This window comes from Bos taurus, chromosome 5, assembly GCF_002263795.3.
Source record: "Bos taurus isolate L1 Dominette 01449 registration number 42190680 breed Hereford chromosome 5, ARS-UCD2.0, whole genome shotgun sequence".
In the NCBI taxonomy this organism is placed as follows: domain Eukaryota; kingdom Metazoa; phylum Chordata; class Mammalia; order Artiodactyla; family Bovidae; genus Bos; species Bos taurus.
Window position 1 is genome coordinate 4848294 of NC_037332.1, and position 26474 is coordinate 4874767.

The 26474-nt window shown below is 37.6% G+C and overlaps 1 protein-coding gene across 1 annotated transcript in view; it reads left to right on the forward strand.

The window, feature by feature from the left end:
• Nucleotides 1-26474, forward strand: part of GLIPR1L1 (GLIPR1 like 1) — a 42203-nt gene that overhangs the window by 8888 nt on the left and 6841 nt on the right. Inside the window, 3 exon segments of the mRNA NM_001076357.2 lie at nucleotides 8207-8452; nucleotides 11654-11754; nucleotides 17701-17786. Of these exon segments, the coding sequence (NP_001069825.1) occupies nucleotides 8207-8452; nucleotides 11654-11754; nucleotides 17701-17786 (433 nt within the window).

Consider the following 26474-nt stretch of genomic DNA (forward strand, 5'->3'; position numbering starts at 1 on the left):
TGCGAAGAGCTGACTCTATGGAAAAGACCCCGATGCTGGGAAAGATTGAGGGCAGGAGGAGAAGGGGACAACAGACGATGAGATGGTTGGATGGCATCACCGACTCAATGGACATGGGTTTGGGTGGACTCCGGGGGTTGGTGATGGACAGGGAGGCCTGGCATGCTGAGATTCATGGGATCGCAAAGAGTCAGACATAACTGAGCGACTGAACTGAACTGAACAGATGTTCTTTCTATTCCTACCTTCTGAAGGGTTTTTATCATAAATGGATGTTGAATTTTGTCAAAGGCTTTCTCTGCATCTATTGAGATAATCATATGGTTTTTATCTTTCAATTTGTTAATGTGGTGTATCACATTGATTGATTTGTGAATATTGAAGAAACCTTGCATCCCTGGGATAATGCCCAGTTGGTCACAATATGAGCTTTTTAATATCTTGTTGGATTCTGTTTTCTAGATTTTTGTTAAGGATTTTTGCATCCATGTTCATCAGGGATATTGGCCTGTAGATTTCTTTTTTTGTGGCATCTTTGTCTGGTTTTGGTATCAGGGTGATGGTGGCCTCATAGAATGAGTTTGGAAGTTTACCTTCCTCTGCAATTTTCTGGAAGAGTTTGAGTAGAATAGGTGTTAGCTCTTCTCTACATTTTTGGTAGAATTCAGCTGTGAAGCCATCTGGTCCTGGGCTTTTGTTTGCTGGAAGATTTCTGATTACAGTTTCAATTTCCGTGCTTGTGATGGGTCTGTTAAGATTTTCTGTTTCTTCTTGGTTCAGTTTTGGAAAGCTGTACTTTTCTAAGAATTTGTCCATTTCTTCCAAGTTGTCCATTTTATTGGCATATAGTTGCTGATAGTAGTCTCTTATGATCCTTTGTATTTCTGTGTTGTCTGTTATGATTTCTCCATTTTCATTTCTAATTTTGTTGATTTGATTCTTCTCCCTTTTTTTTCTTGATGAGTCAGGCTAATGCTTGTCTGTTTTATTTATCTTCTCAAAGAACCAGCTTTTAGCTTTGTTGATTTTTGCTATGGTCTCCTTTGTTTCTTTCATTTATCTCTGCCCTACTTTTAATTATTTCTTTCCTTCTACTAACCCTGGGGTTCTTCATATCTTCTTTTTTTTGCTTTAGGGGTAGAGTTAGGTTATTTATTTGACTTTTGTCTTGTTTCTTGGGGTACGCTTATGTTGCTATGAACCTTCCCCTTAGCACTACTTTTACTGAGTCCCATAGGTTTTGGGGTTTTGTGTTTTCATTTTCATTGTTTCTGTGCATATTTTGATTTCTTCTGTGATTTGTTGGTTATTCAGAAGCGTGTTGTTTAGCCTCTATATGTTTGTATTTTTAAGTTTTTTTTTTCTTTTTCCCTGTAGTTTACATCTAATCTTACTGCTTTGGGATCAGAAAAGATGCTTGGAATGATTTCAATTTTTTAAAATTTACCAAGGCTACATTTATGGCCCAGGATGTGATCTATTTTGGAGAAGGTTCCATGTACACTTGAGAAAAAGGTGAAATTCATTGTTTTGGAGTGAAATGGCCTATAGATATCAATTAGGTATAACTGGTCCATTGTATCATTTAAAGTTTGTGTTTTCTTGCTAATTTTCTCTTTAGTTGATCTATCCATAGTTGTGAGTGAGGTATTAAAGTCTCCCACTATTGTTGTGTTACTGTTAATTTCCCCTTTCATACTTGTTAGCATTTACCTTACATATTGTGGTGCTCCTATGTTGGGTGCATATATATTTATAATTGTTATATCTTCTTCTTGGACTGATCCTTTGATCATCATGTAGTGTCCTTTGTCTCTTTTCACAGGCTTTATTTCAAAGTCTATTTTATCTGATATGAGTATTGCCACTCCTGCTTTCTTTTGGTCTACATTTGCCTGAAATATCTTTTTCCAGCCCTTCACTTTCAGTCTGCATGTGTCCCTTGTTTTGTAGTGGGTCTCTTGTAGACAACATATATAGGGGTCTTGTTTTTGTATCCATTCAGCTAGTCTTTGTCTTTTTGTTGGGGCATTCAACCCATTTACCTTTAAGGCAATTATTGATAAGTATGATCCCGTTGCCATTTACTTTGTTGTTTTGGGTTCAAGTTTATACACCCTTTCTGTGTTTCCTGTCTAGAGAAGATCCTTTAGCATTTGTTGAAGAGCTGGTTTGGTGGTGCAGAATTCTCTCAGCTTTTGCTTGTCTGTTAAGTTTTTGATTTCTCCTTCATATTTGAATAGATCCTTGCTGGGTACAGTAATCTGGGTTGGAGGTTTTTCTTTCATCGCTTTAATTATGTCCTGCCATTCGCTTCTGGCCTTAAGAGTTTCTATTGAAAGATCAGCTGTTATCCTTATGGGAATCCCCTTGTGTGTTATTTATCTCTTGCCGCTTTTAATATTTGTTCTTTGTGTTTGATCTTTGTTAATTTGATTAATATGTGTCTTTGGGTGTTTCGCCTTGGGTTTAACCTATTTGAGACTCTCTGGGTTTCTTGGACTTTGGTGGCTATTTCCTTCCCCATTTTAGGGAAGTTTTCAACTATTATCTCCTCAAGTATTTTCTCATGGCCTTTCTTTTTGCCTTCTTCTTCTGGGACTCCTACGATTCAAATATTGGGCCGTTTGACATTGTCCTAGAGGTCCTGAGGTTGTCCTCATTTCTTTTAATTCTTTTTCCCTCTCTGCTTAATTTATTTCTACCATTCTATCTTCCACCTCACTTATCCTATCTTCTGCCTCAGTTATTCTACTGTTGGTTCCCTCCAGAGTGATTTTGATCTCAGTTATTGGATTATTCATTATTGATTGACTCTTTTTTATTTCTTCTGGGTCCTTGTTAAACATTTCTTTCATCTTCTCAATCCTTGTCTCCAGACTATTTATCTGTAACTCCATTTTGTTTTCAAGATTTTGGATCAATTTTACTATCATTGTTCTGAATTCTTTTTCAGGTAGACTCCCTGTCTCCTCCTCTATTGTATGGTTTGGTGGGCATTTATCATGTTGTTTTACCTGCTGAATATTTCTCTGCCTTTTCATCTTGTTTATATTGCTGTGTTTTGGGTGGATTTTCATTATACTGGAAGTTTGTGGTACCTCTTTATTGTGGAAGCTCCTCCCTGTGGGTGGCGTTGGATGAGTGGCTTGTCAAGGTTTCCTGGTTGGGGAAGCTTGCATCAGTGTTCTGGTGGGTGGAGCTAGATCTCTTCTCTCTGGAGTGCAATGAAATGTCCAGTAGTGAGTTTTGAGGTGTCTGTGGGTTTAGTGTGACTTGGCCGCCTGTATTTTAATGCTTAGGGTTATGTTCCTGCATTTGGAGAATCAACTTGGTATTTTTGCTGTGAAACTTGTTGGCTCTTGGGTGGAGCTTGGTTTCAGGATAGGTATGGAGGCTTTTGGATGAACTCTTGATTAATGTTCCTTGGAGTCAGGAGTTTTCTGGAGTACTCAAGTTTTGGATTTAAGCCTCCTGCCTCTGGTTTTCAGTCTTATTCTTACAGTAGCCTCAAGACTTCTCCATCCATACTGCACTGATGATAAAACATCTAGGTTAATGATGAAAAGTTTCTCCACAGTGAGGGACACCTGGAGAGGTTCACAGAGTTACATGGAGAAGAGAAGAGGGAGGAGGGAGATAGAGGTGACCAGGAGGAGAAGAGGAGGAATTAAAAGGGGAGAGAGCAATCTTTCCAGTAATCAATTCCCTATGTGCTCTCCACAGTCTGGAACACCCAGAGAGGTTCACAGAGTTACACAAAGAAGAGAAGAGGGAGGAAGGAGATAGAGGTGACCTGGAGGAGAAGAGGGGGAATCAAAAGGAGAGAGACAGATCTAGCCAGTAGTCAGTTCCCTAAATGTTCTTCACAGCCCAGAATTCCCAAAGAGATTCACAGAGTTGGGTAGAGAAGGGAGAGGGAGGAGATAGAAATGACCTGGCAGATAAAAGGAGAGTCAAAAGGGGGAGAGGATAGTCAAGCCAGTAATCACACTCCTAAGTAAAAATGGGTACCGAAGATTGAATTCTTAAAGGTACAAAATTGATAACCAATACCAAAAAAGCAAAGCTTAAAAAATCTAGAGTAGAGGTTAGACTCTCAAAAATACAATATTAAAAAAATGAAACAAAATCACAAAAATTATAAAAGTATATATATGAAATTTGCTTTAAAAATAGGGTCTTTTTTACAAGGTAGTAGTTGGTTATAAAAATGAAAATTAAAGGAGTAATAACATAAAAATAAAACAAAAATTTTTTAAATTAAACATGTTACTAGCAATATATATCTATTTTACTATATTTCTCTAGAGCTGTTGAGGGCTATGGGGGCTCAGTTCATTTTCAGATAGTTCCTTGTTCCAGCTTATACTTCTTCTCAAGGTGTATAGGCCCCTTCCTAGGTATTCGGTGTTAACTACAGTGTTTTAATCTGTTGCACCTTCCAAAGCAGTTCCCTCTTCTATATTTTGGCTTCCTCTGTTTGCAAGTCCCTTCAGTGTCTAATTTCCACCCTGACACAAGGGGGTGAAAGTGGTCACTTATTTAGGCTCACTTGTTCAGTTGTGCTGTGGGGAGGGCGGAACACTGCAAACAAATATCACTGGCATGTGTGGGGACTGCTCACAGAGTCTGGGCCACACTAGATTTGCCCCTGCTCATGGCGTGTGTGCTTTCCTGGTCTAAACTGCCCAGGTTCCAGGTTTCCCTGCAGGGGAACTATCTCAAGTGGGCCCTGGGTTGTGTACGCTTCTCAGGTGTAAACTGCTCAGGTTCAGGTTCTTGGGTACTCCACAAAAGCACAAACTCGGTTGGACCTGAGTTTTATGCCCTTCCCAGGTCCAAGCATCTCAGGCTACCAGGTGCTTGGTGAGCCCACTCTCCCCAGGTGGGTGGTGCGTCTTATCACCTCCCCGGTGCCAGCTGCTTGGTTTCCTGGGTGCGCAGCAGGAGTGCCGTCTCTGGTGTTCTGTGTGTCTCTTCTGGGATGCTGATCTCTGGCTGCAAGCCACCTGGCAGATTCCAACCGTCCAGGATCCCAGGAAGACTTGGTTAGCAACCGGGAGCCTGCTCGCAGTTTGGTAGGGGATGCTGTCTCTGGGGCTGAGATTGCCCTTCTCCCCCTAGCTCTGGCTGTTGCCCGCCTGCCTCTCTGCCTCTGCCGGGGCATGGGCCGGTCCACAGCCAGCTAGCTTTCCCCTGGTATTCGCTCAGTCCTTTGTTCTGTGAGTGGGCCGGCAGTGCCTTAGGTTAGAGCTTTTCATGGGAAAGTTCTCTCTCTTTTTCTCTCTTTTTTTTTCTCTCTCTCTCTGGCTATCCCAGAGTTTGGGTTGCTATCTCCCTTAGCTCCCTCAAATGTTCCTCAGGGCATTCAGGCCCGGTCCTTACCGTAAGCAATGCAGCCCGCGCATCCCTGTTCAGCCCCTGCTTGCTGGTGGCAGACTGGCCTACTTGCTGGCAAGCATCTGGCCTACTTCTCCGCTGGAAGTTGCAGTTAGGCACCTAATCTGTGAAGTGTTTTTTTTTTTTCCCCCTCCCGGTTATGTTGCTGTCTGAGATTCCAAAACTCCCCACAGACCCACTGGTGAGAGGGTTTCCTGGTGTTTGGAAACATTTCCTCCTTCACTACCCCTCCCTGGAACAGGTCTCCATCCCTAATTTGTCTCTATTTTTATTTTTTGTCCTACTGCTTTCAAATAAAATGGGCTGCCATTCTGGGTGCCCTGTGTCCTCCGCCAGGGTTCAGAGGTTGTTTTGTGGAATTAGCTCAGCGTTCAAATGATCTGTAGATGAATATGTGGGGGGGAAAGTGGTCTCCCCATCCTATCCCTCCGCCATCTTCAAAAGGTCAGTTTTCATTCCAGTCCGTAAGAAAGGCAATGCCAAAGAATGCACAAACTACTGCACAATTGCATTCATCTCACATGCCAGTAATGCTCAAAATTCTCCAAGCCAGGCTTCAACAGTACGTGAACCATGAATTTCCAGATGTTCAAGCTGAATTTAGAAAGGGTAGAGGAACCAGACATCAAATTGCCAACATCCACTGGAACATTGAAAAAGCAAGAGAGTACCAGAAAAACATCTATTTCTTCTTTATTCACTATGCCACAGCCTTTGACTGTGTGGATCACAATAAGCTGTGGGAAATTCTTCAAGAGATGGGAACACCAGACCACCTGACCTGCCTCTTGAGAAACCTGTATGCAGGTCAGGAAGAAACAGTTAGAACTGGACATGGAACAACAGACTGGTTCCAGATAGGAAAAGGAGTACGTCAAGGCTGTAAATTGTCACCCTGATTATTTAACTTATATGCAGAGTACATCATGAGAAATGCTGGGCTGGAAGAAGCACAAGCTGGAATCAAGATTGCCAGGAAAAATATCAATAACCTCAGATATGCAGATGACACCACCGTTATGACAGAAAGTGAAGAAGAACTAAAAAGCCTCTTGATGAAACTGAAAGAGAAGAGTGAAAAATTTGGCTTAAAGCTCAACATTCAGAATACTAAGATCATGGCATCTGGTCCTATCACTTCATGACAAATAGATGAAGAAACAGCAGAAACAGTGGCTGACTTTCTTTTTGTGGGCTCCAAAATCACTGCAGATTGTGATTGCAGCCATGAAATTAAAAGACGTTTGCTCCTTGGAAGGAAAGTTATGACCAACCTAGAGAGCATGTTAAAAGGCAGAGACATTACTTTGCCAACAAAGGTCCATCTAGTCAAGGCTATGGTTCTTCCAGTAGTCATGTATGGATGTGAGAGTTGGACTATAAAGAAAGCTGAGCACTGAAGAATTGATGCTTTTGAACTGTGGTGTTGGAGAAGACTCTTGAGAGTCCCTTGGACTGCAAGGAGATCCAACCAGTCCATCCTAAAGGAGATCAGTCCTGGGTGTTCATTGGAAGGACCGATGTTGAAGCTGAAACTCAAATACTTTGGCCACCTGATGTGGAGAGCTGACTTATTTGAAAAGACTCTGATGCTGGGAAGGATTGAGGGCAGGAGGAGAAGGGGACGACATTGGATGAGATGGCTGGATGGCATCACCAACACAATGGACATGGGTTTGGGTAGACTCTGGGAGTTGGTGATGGACAGGGAGGCCTGGCGTGCTGCAGTCCATGGGGTCACAAAGAGTTGGACACAACTGAGCGACTGAACTGAACTGAACTGAACTCACTATTGTAGGTTCTTTGAATTCATAAATAATTTATAATCATTTTGCAACCCCTTCAAAAACCTACTTAGATTTTCGTTAGAAATACATTCAATGTTTTTAAGTATGTATGGAATCTTCCAGCCCATGAATATTTAATATCTCTCCGTTTATTTGTCTATTAATATTTCTCTTAGCAATGTTTTGTAGTTTTCAGTTTGTAGATAATTATTTATATTATTTATTAGATTTAATTATATATATTTGATATTTTTGAAGCTATTGGATTCTGGAATGTATATGAAAATACAATTTTGTATCTATTCCTCCTCCTGGTATCTGACAACTTTGATAAATTTACTACTTATAAGTTTGCTTTTATATTCATTTGAATTTTCTATGTACCCAGGCATGCCATCTGTAAATAATGCAAAAATTCAATCATTATACACTTTATATCTTGTCTTATATATTTATATCTCCCCCTTTTTATTACACTGCCTAAACCCAGAACAATTTTAAGCAGAAATAATGAGACATTGTATTTCATTCTCAATCTTAAGGGAAAGCTTTCAATATTTTACCACTATATATTAATGCTTATTGTAGGATTTTGGTTTTCTTTTGTAGATACTTTTGATCAAATTAAGGAAATTCTATTCTTAGTGTGCTAAGAGACTTTTTCTCTTTTTAATTATGTATTCTCATAGTTTACTTATGATATGTCTGTGTAACCTTCTTCAATTACTAGACTGTGAACTCCAACTTCTTTAAATCACATTCAGTTGCATTTTTTGAGTGTCTCACTGGACCAGGCCATCTGCTAGGTGCAAGTACAAAAATGAACTGACATACAGTGGGTACTAAATAATTGCTTCTGAAACAGAACCAAATAGAAATAATTGTGAACATAATAAATACTAAAAACTCTGTTTCAGTAAAAACAATTACATAAAAATTAATTTATTATAGTCATTAGAATAACTTTAACCCAGACAAATCTACACAGTTCAATGTAAATTATTTTTATCTTTCAGAGTTGGGATGAAGCTTTAGCTAAGACTGCTGAAGCATGGGCAAAAAAGTGCAAATTCATCCACAATTCCTGTTCATCAAAATCATTTAAATGCCATCCAACGTTTCAATATGCTGGAGAAAATCTCTGGCTTGGTCCATTAACCATATCTGCAGCAAAATTTGCTATTAATATGTGGTATGATGAAAGAAAATTTTATGATTTTAATACAAGATCATGTTCCCAAGTTTGTGGCCATTATACACAGGTAAATATCTCAGATTTTATTAATTCTTACATATGCATATTTTAATCATAAGACAAATTTTTAGCACTTTCTTTAGAGTTTCTGTTAAATATCTGGAAAATTTACCTTCATTTGGAAGATATTTTTACTGGGAATAGAATTTTATGTAATAAGTTTTTTTTCTTTAATAATCTTACTCCATTATCATGTCACTTGCACTGTTTCCAACAAGAAATCTACTGTAATTCTTTTATTTATTCCTCTGTATGTAATGTGTCTTGGTTTCCCAGACTGCCTTAAATTTTTTCCTTTATTACAAGTCTCAAGCAAATTCAAAAATTTTCAGTTTTCTTCATGTTTCTTGTGCTGCAGTTTACTGAGCTTCTTGGCAGTTTAGGTTTATAGTTTAAATTACATTTGGAAAAATGTTAGCCATTTTTAAAATTTATCTTTTAATTGGAGGATAATTGCTTTACAGTGTTGTGTTGGTCTCATTGTGCAACATAGATCAGCCATAAGTCTGCATAATTGCCTTCCCCTTGATCCTCCCTCCCACCCCAATCCCCACCCCAGTCCTCTGTGTTGTCACAGCACACCGGGGTGAGGTCCCTGTGTTATGCAAAACTTCCTACTAACTATTTTACATATGCTAATGCATATGTTTCAATGCTCGGAGAAGGCAATGGCACCCTACTCCAGTATTCTTGCCTGGAAAATCCCATGGACGGAGGAGCCTTCTGGGCTACAGTCCATGGGGTCGCGAAGAGTCGGCCACGACTGAGCGACTTCACTTTCCCTTTTCACTTTCATGTATTGGAGAAGGAAATGGCAACCCACTCCAGTGTTCTTGCCTGAAGAATCCCAGGAACAGGGAAGCCTGGTGGGCTGCTGTCTATGGGGTCGCACAGAGTCGGACACGACTGACGCAACTTAGCAGCAGCAGCAGCATGTTTCAGTGCTGCTCTCTCAATCCGTCCCACCCTCTTCTTTTCCTGCTGTGTCCGCAAGTCTGTCCTGTATGTCTGCATCTCTATTGCTGCCCTGCAAATGGGCTCATCAGCACCATGTTTCTAGATTACATATATATGTGCTAATATACAGTTGACTCAAATTCACTCTGTTTTATGAGTAATATTCCATTGTAGTCATTCTTTTAAAACTATGTCCATCTATCTTTAACTCTGCTCTTCCCAGAGCCCAGTTGCCCATGTAGAAGGCCAGTTGAAGTTTTCCCACAGTTGACTGACTTTCCTTCCTCATTATTGGTTAAATTTTCCTGCTTCTTTTCATGCTGGGTATATTTCCAAGTTTGTAAATCTTGCCAAGTTTGTAAATGTTGAATGCTGGATTTATTTATATACCTAGAAGTATTCTTAACGGTCTTCTGGGATATGGTTATTTGGAATTTGTCTGTCCCTTTTGGTTTCTGCTTTTGAAACATGTTAGATAGAATTAAAGTAGTAGTTAGTCTTGAGCTAATTCTCTCTCATCAGTGAGGCAGGTTTCTTCTGTACACTGTACTGGATGGCCCCAGAAATTATGAAATTTTCCAGTCTTACTAGTGGGAACCGGCCCACTATTCCAATTGCTGGCCCTGTGTAAGCTTCTGTATCCCTCCCTCTAGTTTTTATAGGCAATGCCTTTCCAGGCCAGGGGTGGTTTTTTCACATGTGTGCTGTGATTAGCGCTCTGATGAACTGATGGTGAGGACCCCCTACAGACCTCCACAGTTGTGTCCCTAGAAGATTTTCACCCCCCCTGGACCCCTGCTTGTTGGTCTCCCCAGACACTCAGCTCTGTCGTTCAACTCTGTGACTCAGTCAAGCTTCTCCTGGCTTCTCCACCACCCTAACCCCCAGCCACAGCCTGGAAACTCACTCAGTACAATAAGCTGAGCCATCTTTTCCCTCCAACTCTCAGGGGCATCACTCATTGTTGCCTGATGTTCAGTATCTCGAAAAACATTATTTCCTATCATTTTCCAATTCTTTTGGTAATTTTGGGTGAGAGTTTTTGATGAGAAGAGGAAGTCACTTTTTAGCTAAACTAATCCTAGACATGGAACTGAACTCTTAGAAAGGCCCCTATAGGCAACAGAAAAAGCCAGCTTTATTCTCCAAACTGACTCATCTTCTCAAGTTGAATGAACATATAGTGTCTTAAAACAAGTCATTTTTCTCAGAGGTGCACAGAACAGAGAAATTAGCAGTTTCCTGCCTCCCTTCTAATCATTCTTTGTCCAATAACAGAACGCTGTTTAAGAGCAGAAATTCTTCTCAGGATCGATGTTTGCAAAGAATGTGGTTTGGCTTCTGATGGGAAAACTGAGATAATGGACTCAAATGTCAGGTATCCTGCTAAGAAGCAGAATTCAATACAATAGTTCTTCCCACTTATCTGTAAAGGACACAGTAAATGCCTGAAACTTCAGATAGTATCAAACCCTACTATGTTTTTCCTACACATATATACCTATGGTGGAGTTTAATGTATAAATTAAGCACAGTAAGAGATTAACAATGGGCTTCCCAGGTGGCACTAGTGATAACACACCTGCCAATGCAGGAGATGTAAGAAACGTGGGTTCAATCTCTGGGTCAGGAAGATCCTTGGAGGAGGGCATGGCAACCAACTCCAGGATTCTTGCCCGGGAAATCGCATGGCAGGCTGCAGTCCAAAGAGTCACTACTGAAGTGACTTAGCACACATGCATTCAAGAGAGTAACAATAACTATTAATAAATTAGAACAATGATAATAATATCCTTTAATAAAGGTTACCTGACTATGACCTCACTTTCTTTCAAAATATCTTATTATACTGTACTTACCTTTCTTCCTCTTGTGATGACGTGAGATGATAAAATGCATATCATGTGATGAGGTGAAGTGAATGAACATAGGCATTATGATGTAGCAGCTAGGCTACCATTGACCTTCTGACAATTCATAAGAAGGAGGATCATCTGCTTTGGGCGATCCTGGATCAGTGAGCCATGACACTTTGATTTATGAAAACAGTCAGTGAGGAAAACCTAGTTAGCCTCATGAATGCAGCTTTAACAAATTAAATTGAATCTTAGAAATTAAGGAAAAAACAGACAATAAATATTTAAGTATATTCATTTTTTTGTAGCATGGCAAAAATTACGCCTGTTCCCATAATGTGCTGATTGTGTAGAGTCGTTTTGCATATTTTATTTTAAAATTCCTTTCTTTATAGGTAGTTTGGGCCTATTCATATAAAGTTGGTTGTGCAGTTGCAGTTTGTCCAAATCTTGGGAGCCCTGACAGTGCACTACTTGTATGTAACTATGCACCTGCGTAAGTTATTTTGCTTTAAAAATATTTTAAGTTGAAATATATGTTAAATGATTGTTTCCAAAAGTATGATGCTATATGAAAGACACAAGTATATTTTTCATAAGCACAGTCTCCCTCTATAATTCTAATCAAAAAAAAGAGATAAAAGAGAATGTGTGAAAAATTATGCTGATCATGAATGATTTAATCTTGAGAGAGGAAATGATGGAGATCATTTCTTAAGTAAGAAAATAGATATTATAAAATACATTGCCACAGTAATATTTAAATACTGAACACAAAATAGGTTGGCAGATGCTAATATAACTTGAATGAGTAAATGATTTAAATGATTGAGAGTGAGAGGCACATTCTTCTAAGAAAAGAGTACCATAAAATTTTGGCTGCCTTGCTGGAAATTGCATATCTAAATAAAATAAAACAAAAGCCTAATGGGAGTATCCAAAAATAAAATTCTGGACCTCAAATTCAGCATATCTGTACAAGGAATAAGATTAAGTCAGTTAATAATCCAACTCTTTAACAAAATGTAAAAATAAAATGCAGAAAAGATTAAAATATAGGCTAAGAATAAATATACAGGTTTGGCAAAAAGGTCATAATATTTGTGAAAGTTGCCATGGAGAGATACAAATGTGTATACCTCTTTTTGTATTTTCTCCCATTCCCTCTCAGTAACAAGTAAAAACAAGAATGACAAATAGATGGCCTAAAAGTTTGGGGTAGAGTACAGTTTTTATAAATACCAGAGAAATTGTAGAACACTTATTTTTACCACCCAAGGCAGGATACACAGAGGGAAAAAAGAATCCGAAAAAGCAAAAAAAAAAAAAAGTGATATAAAAGAGCATCAGTTAGCTGTGACATAACTTTAAAGGGAATTGATTTCCTGAATGAGGAAGGGACAGAAAAATTTTTGAAGAAATATGGCCCAAAACTTTGCATACTTAAGGACCACCTTCTAATGAAACCTTTCAAAGCCAATAATAAAGAGACAATCTTAAAAGCAATCAGAAAATAAAGATGTGTTACATACAGATGAGCAAAGATAAGGATTTCCAGATTTCTCACTGGAAACAATGCAAGAGAGAAGACAGAAATATCTTTAAATACTGAAAGGAAAAAAAAAAAAAAAAAAACCTGTTGTCTAAGGACATTATATTCTGTGAAGATATTTTTTCAAAAATAAAAGTGATATAAAGATGTTTGAACCACTGGAAATGGTAACTATATAGGTAAATACATAGGATGTTTTCTCCTTATTTTTGCCTTTCAAAAGATAATTATTTAACCAAAGATAATTGAAATGTATTGTAAAGATTATAACATAGGTAAAGTTAAAATCTGTGATAATGATGGCATAAAGGCTGAGAGGAGAAAATAGAGATGTTAAGAGGAATTAACTTGACTGTGATAAGTAAAAGATGCATACTATAAACCCTAAAGTAGCTACTCATATAACGAAACAACAGTAAAATCAAATAAGCCAACAAAGCAGGTAAAATTAGATCTAAAAAAAAAAAATTCCATTAATCCAAAGGAAAGCAGAAAAAGGAAAAAAAAAAGAACAAAGGACAGATGAGACAAATAGAATAAATAAGATCTGATAGCCTTAAATCTATGTTAATAATCACATCAAATGTAAATACAAATATCCAAATAAAAAGAAAAAGACTGGATGATAGGATAAAAATCAAGAACCAGTTACATTCTGCCTACAAGAAGTATATTTAAATTAAAAGACACAAGTAGATTAAAAGTAAAAGAATGGGAAAAGTTTTACTATGCTAACATTCATAGAAAGAAAGTTAGCAGGATCTATGTTAATATCAGATATTGCATATTTTATAGCTAACAATAGTCCTTCAAGACACACAAATTACAAAGGAGAAATAAAGTGAAAACTACAGAGAAATCTCTCTTTTTTTCTAATCTGTACAGAAGTAATTTAATTTTTTATTAAAGTATAGCTGATTTACAATGTTGTGTTAGTTTCAGTTGCCCCCCAAAGTGATTCAGATATATAGATAGACAGACATTAATAGATAGATATAGATATAGATTATATCTTCTTTATGCATGGATCTGTTGATGGACATTTACATTGCTTCCATGTCTTGGCTATTGTAAATAGTGCTGCAAAAATCACTGCAGGGCACTTATCTTTTCGAATTATGGTTTTCTCCAGGTATATGCCCAGGAGTGGGATTGTAGGATCATATGAAAGCTCTGTTTCTAGTTTTCTAAGGAACTTCTGTGCTGCTCTCTGTAGTGGTTGTACCAATTTTTGCTCCCACCAACACTGTAGGAAGATTCCCTTTTCTCCACACCCTCTCCAGCTTCTATTGTTTGCAGATTTTTGATAATAGCCATTCTGACTGGTGTGAAGTGATACTTCATTGCAGTTTTGATTTGCATTTCTCTAATAATTAGCAATGTTAAGCATCTTTTCACGTTCCTGTTGGTCATCTGCATTCTTCATTGGAGAAATATCTATTTAGATCTTATTCAATATCTCTTATGAACATAGGTACAAAGATTCTAAACAAAATTTAGCAGCTGAACCCAATATAATAAAAGAATCATACATCTTATCCAAAGGGAGTTTGTTCCAGTAATAGGGCTGTTTTAATATTCTAAAATCAGTGTAATTCACCATATTAATCAACCTATAAATAAAGATTATTTGATCTCAATAGACTGAGAAAATGTCAAACATTCATTCTTAATGAAAGTTCTTGGTAAATTAAAAATACAAGGGAATGTCTTAAATCTAATAAAGTTTATCTATGAAAAGCCTATATGTAACATTATACCAGTACTAAAAAAATTTTCTGTAAAGTACTAGACAGTAAATATATTAGGCTTTGCATGATACATACATTCTGCTACATATTCATCTTTGTTCTGTTTTGAATTAAATAACCCCTTAAAATAAAAATAATTTTAAAAAAACAATTCTTAGTTCACTGACTGCACAAAATCAGACCACAAGCCAGATATGACCATTCTTTACTGACTTCTTGGTCTCTAGTTCTATATATAAAATTCAGTGGAATCTATAAAAACTCTTCTACAACTAATAAGTAAGTTTAGCAATTTTTCAGTGTACAAGATCAATATGCAAAACAATTACATGTGCATACTGGCAATGAACAATCATAAATTGAATTAAAATAACAATACCATTTATAATAGCATCAAAAATATGAATTATTTAGGGATAAATCTGGCAGAAGACATGAAAACCTAATATACTAAAAATTATGTAATAGTCATGAGAGAAATTATTAACAACAAAGACAATAACTAGAGCACTACACCTAATTAATGGGTTAAAAGACTCAAGATTGTAAAGATGTAATTTTTCACTGAATTGAACTATGCATTCAATAAAATTCCAATAAAAATCCCACAGGCTTTTGTAGTAGAAACTGACAAACAGATCATAAAATTCATAAGGCAATACAAAGGACTTAGAATAGTTAAAACAACTAGAACAAATCTGAAGTAGGTAACACTATTGTTTTCATGAATTATTAAAATCATGATATAGTTATATTGATGTAAAGTTAGACAAATAGATCAGTGGAATAGGATATAGAGTCCAAAAATAACCCGACACGTGGTTGACCACATATGTTCAACTGACTTTTCAAAAATGTACAAGGCAATGCAACATAAGAAAGATTTTTCAATAACTGGTGCTCTGTCACTTACATATAAAAAACAAAAGTAAACTTGGATTTACAAAACATACAATCTACAAAAATTAATTAAAAATGGATCATAGATCCAATTGTAAGGCAAAAACTGTGAAACTTTTTGAAAAAAACATAAAACCTTTGTGACCTTCAGATAGCCAAAGATTTTTTAGCTACCACATAAAAAGCATGATCCATAAAAGAATAACTTGGTAATTTGAATGTCACTAAAATTAAAAACGACCACTATTCAAACATACTGGTCAGAAAATGAAAAGAGAAGCCACAGACTGGAAGAAAGTCTTTGTGAAACAAAGACCTTGTACGAAGTATGTAGGAAGAACTCTTAAGATTTAATACCTAGAACCATCTCACACCAGTCAGAATGGCTGCTATCAAAAAGTCTACAAACAGTAAATGCTAGAGAGGAGAAAAGGGAACTCTCTTACATTGTGGGAATGCAAACTGGTACAGCCACTATGGAGAACAGTGTGGGGATTCCTTAAAAAACTAGAAATAGAACTGCCATACGACCCAGTAAACCTACTGCTGGGCATACACACCGAGGAAACCAGAGTTGAAACATGTGTACCCCAATGTTCATCACAGCACTGTTTACAATAGCCAGGACATGGAAGCAACCTAGATGTCCATCAGCAGACAAATGGATAAGAAAGCTTTGGTACATATACACAATGGAATATTACTCAGCCATTAAAAAGAATGCATTTGAATCAGTTCTAATGAGGTGGGTGAAACTGGAGCCTATTATACAGAGTGAAGTAAGCCAGAAAGAAAAACACCAATACAGTATACTAATGCATATATATGGAATTTAGAAAGATGGTAATGATGACCCTATATACAAGACAGCAGAAGAGACACAGATATAAAGATAGACTTTTGGACTCTGTGGGAGAAGGCGAGGGTGGGATGATTTGAGAGAATAGCATTGAAACATGTATATTATCATATGTGAAATAGATCACCAGTCCAGATCCGATGCATGAGACAGGGTGCTCAGGGCTGGTGCAGTGGGATGACTCTGAAGGATGGGATGGGGAGGGAGGTGGGAGGAGGGCTCAGGATGGGGAACACATGTATACCCATGGCTGATTCAAGTCAATGTATGGCAAAAACCACTATAATATTGTAAAGTAATTAGCCTCCAATTAAAATAATAAATTAATTTTTTTAAAAAGATTTAAAAGCTAGGAAAACCAAAAGCTCAATAGAAAAATGGACAAAAGATTAATAAGATCCATAGATGGCAAATAAGCACATAAAAAAATTGCTAAAAAATCAATAATCATTAGAGAAATACAAAATTAAAACCACAGTGAATACCACTACACAATAATCAGAATGGCTAAACATTTGTTATTCTCACACACTTTCTGGTGTAAATATAAAGTGCTACAACTGTTTTATAAAAAACTTTGTCCCAGTTTCTTTAAAAGTTAAATATGCACCTACTGTGTGATCTATTCATTCCATTCCTAGGTATAAATCCAAGAAAATGTATGTCCATATAAAGACATGTCTGAATGATCAAAATATTCATAGTAACTTTATTAGTAATTTCCCCAAACTGGGACAACCTGATGTCCATCAACAGTTGAATGAATAAATAAATTGCGGCATATTCTTTAAAAGAATACGATTCATGTTCTTATGTTTTTCTTTGTGTACTCTGGATAAGTAACACTTTCTAAAGTCTTCCACAAACATGGAAGTGGGAAAAGAAAAAAGAGAGCCTTGTTAGCGTGTTTCAGCTTATATTACTGAAAATTCGGCAACATAACTGCCAAATCTTTCTGGTGTATCTCAAAATACTATAATACTGTGCTTTTAAATTAAACTATAAAACATATGTTTTCATGAGCAATTCAAACTTCCTTATTCCATTAAAAAATCAAGAGATAATTAGTGTTTATAGCAAAATCTCTATGGCTGTTACATACATAATTATATTGCATTCACATTTATTTGTGTCCTAGAGAATATTCAAGAATATAACTGCTAGAAGGATTGGGGACACCCTCCAAAGAGTAATTTTAATAGTTACTTTAATAGTTTATAGTTTCTTTTGTAAAGAAAAAAGTACAAAATTGGGACCTACATTGTTGTTATTTTCCTTGTCAACATTCATGGTTAGGGACCAAAACAACTTGCATAATGCATAACAAAATTAGAGACACTAATAACTACTTAGCTAATCACTGTGTCTCTTTTTTTACAGAGGAAACTATCCAAATATGTCCCCTTACACGAATGGAACACCCTGCTCTATGTGTCAAGGAGATACTTGTGAAAACAACCTCTGCCGTAAGAAAACAGGAAACAAAATAATCAGGGCATTTTCTTTGGAAAACAAAGTTCCCAGAAATTCATTATAATTTTAAATTTGGAGGCTCAATGTTAGAAGATAAAATTTGATTGCTGCTGTTTGATGATACAAAGCATTTGTCATAAATGATCATATTTCATTCCAGATGATCCCTCCCTTTGTCACTGATTATTTTCTCTCAGTCTAAAAGACTAGAAGGAGTAAGGTATAACAGATCGTACGCTGCTACACCCAAAATGCTATCGACTGGCATATTGTTCTTAGTTGTGTTTGCTTCCCTTTTACCTCCTTTTACTAGTTATTATTAAATAGTGACTCACTCAGAAGTAATACCTGAATCAATGTCCAAACTAATTGTGATTTACAGCCGACATGTTTTCCTTCCTTCATCAGTCTTTTGGTTCTCAAGACAAAGACTTATTTTAAGTATAAATTTTTGATTCTCAGAGCAGACGAGTTCCCAGTACAAAGTTACTTTTTAAGGATAAGCATAAATTCCTGTTTGAGGACTGAGTGAAGGGGGTGAAGAGAAGAGATAATTTAAAAACTGTAAAAGATGTGGTGCCACAAAAGAAGACAGACACAAAAATGCATATTAAATTATTCCATTTCTATAAAGTTCAAAACTGTACAAAACTAATCTACGCTTAGAGTCAGGATAGTGGTTACCTTTGGAGAGGAAAGAGGAGTTAGTCACTAGAAAAGTATACCAGAGGACTTTCTGGACCTATGCTGTGGTTATCTAGGTGTATTCACTTTGTAATAGCTCATCAATCTTTCCAATTATGAGCTATGTATGATTCCATATTCATGTCATACTGCAAGTAAAAAAATTGTTTGGGGTTTGTGATATTGAGCTGTTTGTATATTTCAGAGATTAATACCTTATCAGTTGCTTCATTTGCAAATATTTTCTTTCATTCTGAGGGTTGTCTTCTCGTCTTGTGTATAGTTTCCTTTGCTGTGCAAAAGCCTTTTGTTTAATTAGGTACCATTTGTTTATCTTTATTTTCATAGATGATCTTATTTGCAAAGCAGAAATAGAGACACAGATGTAGAGAACAAGTGTATGGATACCAAGGGGGAAAGGGGCAGTGGTGGGAGGAATTGGGAGATTGGGACTGACATATACACTCTTGACACCGTGTGCAAAATAGCTAATGCATGAGAAACTACTGTACAGCACGGGGAATCTACTCAATGCTCTTTGACGACCTGAATGGGAAGGAAATCCAAAAAGAAGAAGATATATGTAAACATACAGCTGACTCACCTTGCTGTATGGCAGAAACTAAGACAACATCGTAAAGCAACTATGCTGTTGTTTGCCCCTACATCGTGTTCAACTCTTCGCAAACCCATGGACTGTGGCATGCAGGGCTCCTCTGTCCTCTACTATCTCCCAGAGTTTGCTCGGATTCATGTCCACTGAGTTGGTGATACTATGTAACCATCATCCTCTGCTGCCTCCTTCCCCTGCATTGGCAGGTGGATTCTTTACCTGCAGAATCACTATGGACAGTGACTGCAGCCATGAAATTAAAGATGCTTGCTCCTTGGAAGGAAAGCAATGACAAACCTAGACAGCATATTAAAAGCAGAGACATCACTTTGCCGACGAAGCTCCATCTAGTCAAAGCTATGGTTTTTTCCAGTAGTCATGTACAGATGTAAGAGTTACACAATAAAGAAAACTGAGCACTGAAGAATTGATGCTTTTGAATTGTGGTGCTGGAGAAGATTCTTTTTTTTTTTTTTTTAATTTTTAAAATTTTTTTCTTTTTTTTTCAAGGCAGAATGGACTTTTTTTTTGTTTTTTTACATTTTCCAATCTTTTATTTATTTATTTTATGTGTGTGTGTGTGTATATATATATATATATATATATATATATATTTGACAACATTGTATTGGTTCTGCCATACATCAACATGAATCTGCTATGGGTATACACGTGTTCCCCATCCTGAACCCCACTCCCACCTCCCTCCCCGTACCATCCCTCTGGGTCATCCCAGTGTACCAGCCCCAAGCATCCTGTATGGAACCAGGACTGGTGATTTGTTTCTTATATGATATTGTACATGTTTCAGTGTCATTCCCCCAAATCGTCCCACCCTCTCCCTCTCCCACAGAGTCCAAAAGATTGTTCTATACGTCTGTGTCTCTTTTGCTGTCTCGCATACAGGGTTATCATTACCATCTTTCTAAATTCCATATATATGCATTAGTATACTGTATTGGTGTTTTTCTTTCTGGCTTACTTCACTCTGTATAATAGGCTCCAGTTTTATCCACCTCATTAGAACTGATTCAAATGTATTCTTTTTATTTTTTTTTATTATTTTTTTAAATTTTATTTTATTTTTTAACTTTACAATATTGTATTGGTTTTGCCATATATCAAAATGAATCCACCACAGGTATACATGTGTTCCCCATCCTGAACCCTCCTCCCTCCTCCCTCCCCATCCCATCCCTCTGGGTCGTCTCAATGCACCAGCCCCAAGCATCCAGTATCATGCATCGAACCTGGACTGGCGACTCGTTTCATATATGATATTTTACATGTTTCAATGCCATTCTCCCAAATCATCCCACCCTCTCCCTCTCCCACAGAGTCCAAAAAACTGTTCTATACAACAATGTCTCTTGCTGTCTCGTATACAGGGTTATTGTTACCATCTTTCTAAATTCAATATATATGCATTAGTATACTGTATTGGTGTTTTTCTTTCTGGCTTACTTCACTCTGTATAATAGGCTCCAGTTTCATCCACCTCATTAGAACTGATTCAAATGTATTCTTTTTAATGGCTGAGTAATACTCCATTGTGTATATGTACCACACCTTTCTTATCCATTCATCTGCTGATGGACATCTAGGTTGCTTCCATGTCCTGGCTATTATAAACAGTGCTGCGATGAACACTGGGGTACACGTGTCTCTTTCCCTTCTGGTTTCCTCAAGTGTATGCCCAGCAGTGGGATTGCTGGGTCATAAGGCAGTTCTATTTCCAGTTTTTTAAGGAATCTCCACACTGTTCTCCATAGTGGCTGTACTAATTTGCATTCCCACCAAAAGTGTAAGAGGGTTCCCTGTTCTCTACATTCTCTCCAGCATTTATTGCTTGTAGACTTTTGGATCGCAGCCATTCTGACTGGTGTGAAATGGTACCTCATTGTGGTTTTGATTTGCATTTCTCTGATAATGAGTGATGTTGAGCATCTTTTCATGTGTTTCATCTGTATGTCTTCTTTGGAGAAATGTCTGTTTAGTTCTTTGGCCCATTTTTTGATTGGGTCATTTATTTTTCTGGAATTGGGCTGCAGGAGTTGCTTATATGTTTTTGAGATTAGTCCTCTGTCAGTTGCTTCATTTGCTATTATTTTCTCCCATTCTTAAGGCTGCCTTTTCACCTTGCTTATAGTTTCCTTTCTTGTGCAGAAGCTTTTAATTTTACCAATGGCATTTTTCACAGAGCTAGAACAAATAATTTCACAGTTTGTATGGAAATACAAAAGACCTCAAATAGCCAAAGCAATCTTGAGAAAGAAGAATGGAACTGGAGGAATAAACCTACCTGACTTCAGGCTCTACTACAAAGCCACAGTCATCAAGACAGTATGGTACTGGCACAAAGACAGAAATATAGATCAATGGAACAAAATAGAAAGCCCAGAGATAAATCCATGCAAGTATGGACACCTTATCTTTGACAAAGGAGGCAAGAATATACAATGGAGAAAAGACAATCTCTTTAACAAGTGGTGCTGGGAAAACTGGTCAGCCACTTGTAAAAGAATGAAACTAGAACACTTTCTAACACTATACACAAAAATAAACTCAAAATGGATTAAAGATCTAAATGTAAGACCAGAAACTATAAAACTCTTAGAGGAGAACATAGGCAAAACACTCTCTGACATAAATCACAGCAGGATCCTCTATGACCCACCTCCCAGAATATTGGAAATAAAAGGAAAAATAAACAAATGGGACTTAATTAAAATTAAAAGCTTCTGCACAACAATGGAGAAGATTCTTGAGAGTCTCTTGGACTGCAGGAGCAAACCATTCAATTCTAAAGGAAATCAACCCTAAATATTCACTGGAAGAACTGAAGCTGAACCTGTAATACTTTGGCCACCTCATGCAAAGAGCTGACCCATTGGAAAAGACTGATGCTAGGAAAGCAACTATACTCCAATTTAAAAGGAAAAAAAATAGGACTACATTGAAAGCATGGTCTCTCTAAAATGAGATTTCATTCAAAGTGGTTCATATTTGTAAACTGCTAAGTTTTCTAGTCTACAACATTCAAAGATAAAGTGATACCGTCTTTTTCTTTCACTTTCTCTTCCTTACCAGGATCCAGATTACTGCCATTTCTTGCCTGAACTAGTGCAGCCTCCCCACTTCTCTTCCTACTCTATTCCAAGGTGGTTCACTGCCCCCTGGGCCGGGGCGGGGGGCGAGGGACAGAAAACAAAAGAAAATATCAGATAAAATCACTTTTCTTAAAATTCTTCAATTGCTTCTTTTTTGCAACTAAGGAAAATCAGATTCTATGCATTGAGGCCAACAAACCCAAGTGTGATCTGGCTCTTGCCTTTCTCTTCTACCGTATCTTTGGTTAGTCCCCTTTTGGCACAGTCAGCTCCATTATTACACACACAAATTCCCTATTTAAAAACCCTAGCATCCAGATCACCTGTGAGTCTCTTTCTAGTTTCAAGATTGTTTTTTCTCTTCGTTTTGGTAACATGCTCTGTTTCTTGATGTCCCTAAATATGACCGTAAGTGATTCCTCCCTGCTGTCGATGCACACCACTCCTCCCATCAAGAAGCCCAGACTATTTCTCCTCTCCTTGAATAAGGACTTGATGTTGTGCCACTTCTGGGCCACACCTTTAAGAAAACTGGCAGCTTTGGCTTTTGCTCTTTTGAAAGCTATCCAGCATATCTAAAAATCCATGCTTTCCCACTGAACAGGTCAGGCCTTGGATGAGGAGAGGGCATCCTTCTGTTTCAGCCGCAAATGTGAGCAATAGCTAAATGTAGCCACATCCTTGAACCCTGATGACACTAAATATAGGAGAGAAATTCCCTAGTAGAATCTGCTAACCCAGGTAATTGTGAGAAATAATAGTAAGTTGTTAACCATTTTAAGCCATTAAGTTTTGGAAGTTTGTCCCACAGCAGTAGATTGTGGAAACACTTGATGTGCCTAATAAGTTAAATACCTAATAATATGGTATGAAACAAAAAAAGGAGAGTTCTATCTTTTCCTCTACTGAACAGATAGAGTTAGGGTGGTTCCTCTTAATCCAAACACAACTTGGTCAAAGCTGGTTTAGAATTTACCTAAGGCGTGGTCTGCCTCTGTTTGCTCTGTTCCAAGAATAGAGACTTCCAAGGCTTTGCAGTGGGAGACAGCTCTGTTGCCTTTACCTAGTGGTTTTTGAATTCCAATTCTTACTGCTTTTTTCCCCCCACTGTTTTTCCATTGCTTTAACACACAGAAATTACTGAAATATCTACTATGATTTCCAAAGGCATTTAGCCTAGGTTTTTAGCCCCTTACCTCTCACAGTTTCAAAGTTACAAAATGGGCATGTCTTGGGCTTATTTCCTCCACCTCTACCTCCCACCTGGATCTTGAACGACTCAATTCTCCAATTTTATCTCTCTAGTTCTTTAAGGACAATAAATGCTCTGCTGGTTTCTCTGTTTACCAAGAAGTGACTTCTTCCTGGACAAAGCCGATTTTCAGCCCTAGGCCTGGGCCCAGAATCAACAAATGGCCCTAAGAAAAGAGCATCCTTCGTAACATCAACCCTCCTCTTTATGGATCTTCTGTTCTGAAATCTGAACCTTTCGGTCTTTTTTCCTTTTGCAAAGGTCTCATGCTCTTACACATAGTTTTCCTAATAATAATAAAATAAGAATAGTAAAAGATAATTTTATTTATATTTTATGCTTGATGAGAGATTTTGTCCATCACACATGATTTCATCCTGGAGATTTAGACAGCTGTATTCTGTGGGTCTCCAAGATAGCACCTTAAAAACTGCCAAGTCTACAATAAATAAGCTTTAAGACTCGGTAGGAGCTATTCCCCCAATTCATTCCATTTCCAAATTGTTCAAAAATCATTTGCCTATTCCTGGCCCTTTGCTCTTGGAAATTAATGTTAGGATAAGCTTATCAATTCTACAGACGACCTTGAAATTCTGAATGGAGTTACTTTGAGTTTATAGATAAATTGAAAGAAGTAACTTTACAGTGTTGAACTTTTCAATTAATAAAGACTGTTTACTTGGGTCTTTTTATATATCTTTTTTAGGCTTCCCTAGTGGCTCACACATAAAAAATTCTGCCTGCAATGCAGGAGACCTGGGTTTAATCCCTGGGTCAGGAAGATGGCCTGAAGAAGAGAATGGCAACCCACTCCAGTATTCTTGCCTGGAGAATTTTTGGACAGAGAAGTCTGATGGTCTACAGTCCATGGGGTCACAAAAAGTCAGACATGACTGAGCAACTTTCACTTTCATTTATATCTTTTATACTTTGAAATTGTCTCAGTAAGGTCTTACATCCCAAATTAGATTGCTTGGTGTTCTATATGTGTTTATATTATAAATGGAATTTTTAAGTTTAGTTCAGTTCAGTCGCTCCATCATGTCCAACTCTTTGGGACCCCATGGACTGCAGCGCACCAGGCCTCCCTGTCCATCACCAATTCCCGGAGCTTACTCAAATTCATGTCCATTGAGTGAGTGATGCCATCCAACCATCTCATCCTCTGCTCTCCCCTCTCCCCTCATCTACAGTCCTTCCCAGCATCAGGGTCTTTTCAAATGAGTCAGCTCTTCGCATGAGGTGGCCAAAGTACTGGAGTTTCAGCTTCAACATCAGTCCTTCCAATGAGCACCCAGGACTGATCTCCTTTAGGATGGATTGGTTGGATCTCCTTGCAGTCCATGGGACTCTCAAGAGTCTTCTCAAACACCACAGTTCAAAAGCATCAATTCTTCGGTGCTCAGCTTTCTTTATAGTCCAACTCTCACATCCATACATGACTACTGGAAAAACCATAGCCTTGACTAGATGGACCTTTGTTGGAAAAGTGATGTCTCTGCTTTTTAATGTGCTGTCTAGGTTGATCATAACTTTCCTTCCAAGGTGTAAGCATCTTTTAATTTCATTGCTACTGTCAACATTTGCAATAATGTTGGAGCCCTCCAAAATAAAGTCTGCCACTGTTTCCACTATTTCCCCATCTATTTGCCATGAAGTGATGGGACTGAATACCATGATCTTAGTTTTCTGAATGTTGAGCTTTAAGCCAACTTTGCACTCTTCCTCTTTGACTTTCATCAAGAGGCTCTTTAGTTCTTCTTTGCTTTCTGCTGTAAGGGTGGTGTCATCTGCATATCTGAGGTTATTGATATTTCTCCTGGCAATCTTGATTCCAGCTTGTGCTTCCTCCAGCCTGGCGTTTCTCATGATGTACTCTGCATATATGTTAAATAAGCAGGGTGACAATATATAGTCTTGACGTACTTCTTTTCCTATTTGGAACCAGTCTGTTGTTCCATGTCCAGTTCTAACTGTTGTTTCCTGACCTGCATACAGATTTCTCAAGAGGCAGGTCAGGTGGTCTAGTATTCCCATCTCTTGAAGAATTTTCCACAGTTTGTTGTGATCCACACAGTCAAAGGCTTTGGCATAGTCAATAAAGCAGAAATAAATGTTTTTATGGAACTCTCTTGCTTTTTCAGTGATCCAGCAGATGTTGGCAATTTGATCTCTGGTTCCTCTGTCTTTTCTAAATCCAGCTTGAACATCTGGAAATTCATAGTTCACGTTCTGTTGAAGCCTGGATTGGAGAATTTTGAGCATTATTTTACTAGCGTGTGAGATGAGTACAGTTGTGTGGTAGTTTGACCATTCATTTGGCATTGCTTTTCTTAGGGAATGAAAACTGACCCTTTCCAGTCCTGTGGCCACTGCTGAGTTTTCCAAATTTACTGACATATTGAGTGCAGCACTTTCACAGCATCATCTTTTAGGATTTGAAATAGCTCAACTGCAATTCTATCATCTCCAGTAGCTGTGTTTGTAGTGATGCTATTAAAGCCCACTTGACTTCACATTCCAGGATGTCTGGCTCTCACATCATGGTGATTGATTTTTAAGTTATATTTCCTAATTGATTTTTTGCTGATTCATAGAAATATAAATTATTTTTTAATATTACTGTACTATCCAGGAATCTTACTGAATCTCATTATTATTTCAAATAAGTTGGTTCTCTAGGATTTTCCATAATGACAATCATGTTATCTGTAAAAAATGCAAGCTTTGTTCTTCTAATCTTTACATAAGTTATATGCTGTAACAATATTAACAGTTAATTCTCCAGTGCATTGTCGCACATAAGCTGTAACAGTAGCACCATTCTCTTATACCACACTTTAAAAACAATGTTTAAATTATGAATATTTGCTTTGATGAAAAGGTGAAAGGGTCAGTCGCTCAGATCAGTCAGATCAGATCAGTCGCTTAGTCATGTCCGACTCTTTGCAACCCCATGAATCGCAGCACGCCAGGCCTCCCTGTCCATCACCAACTCCCGGAGTTCACTGAGACTCACATC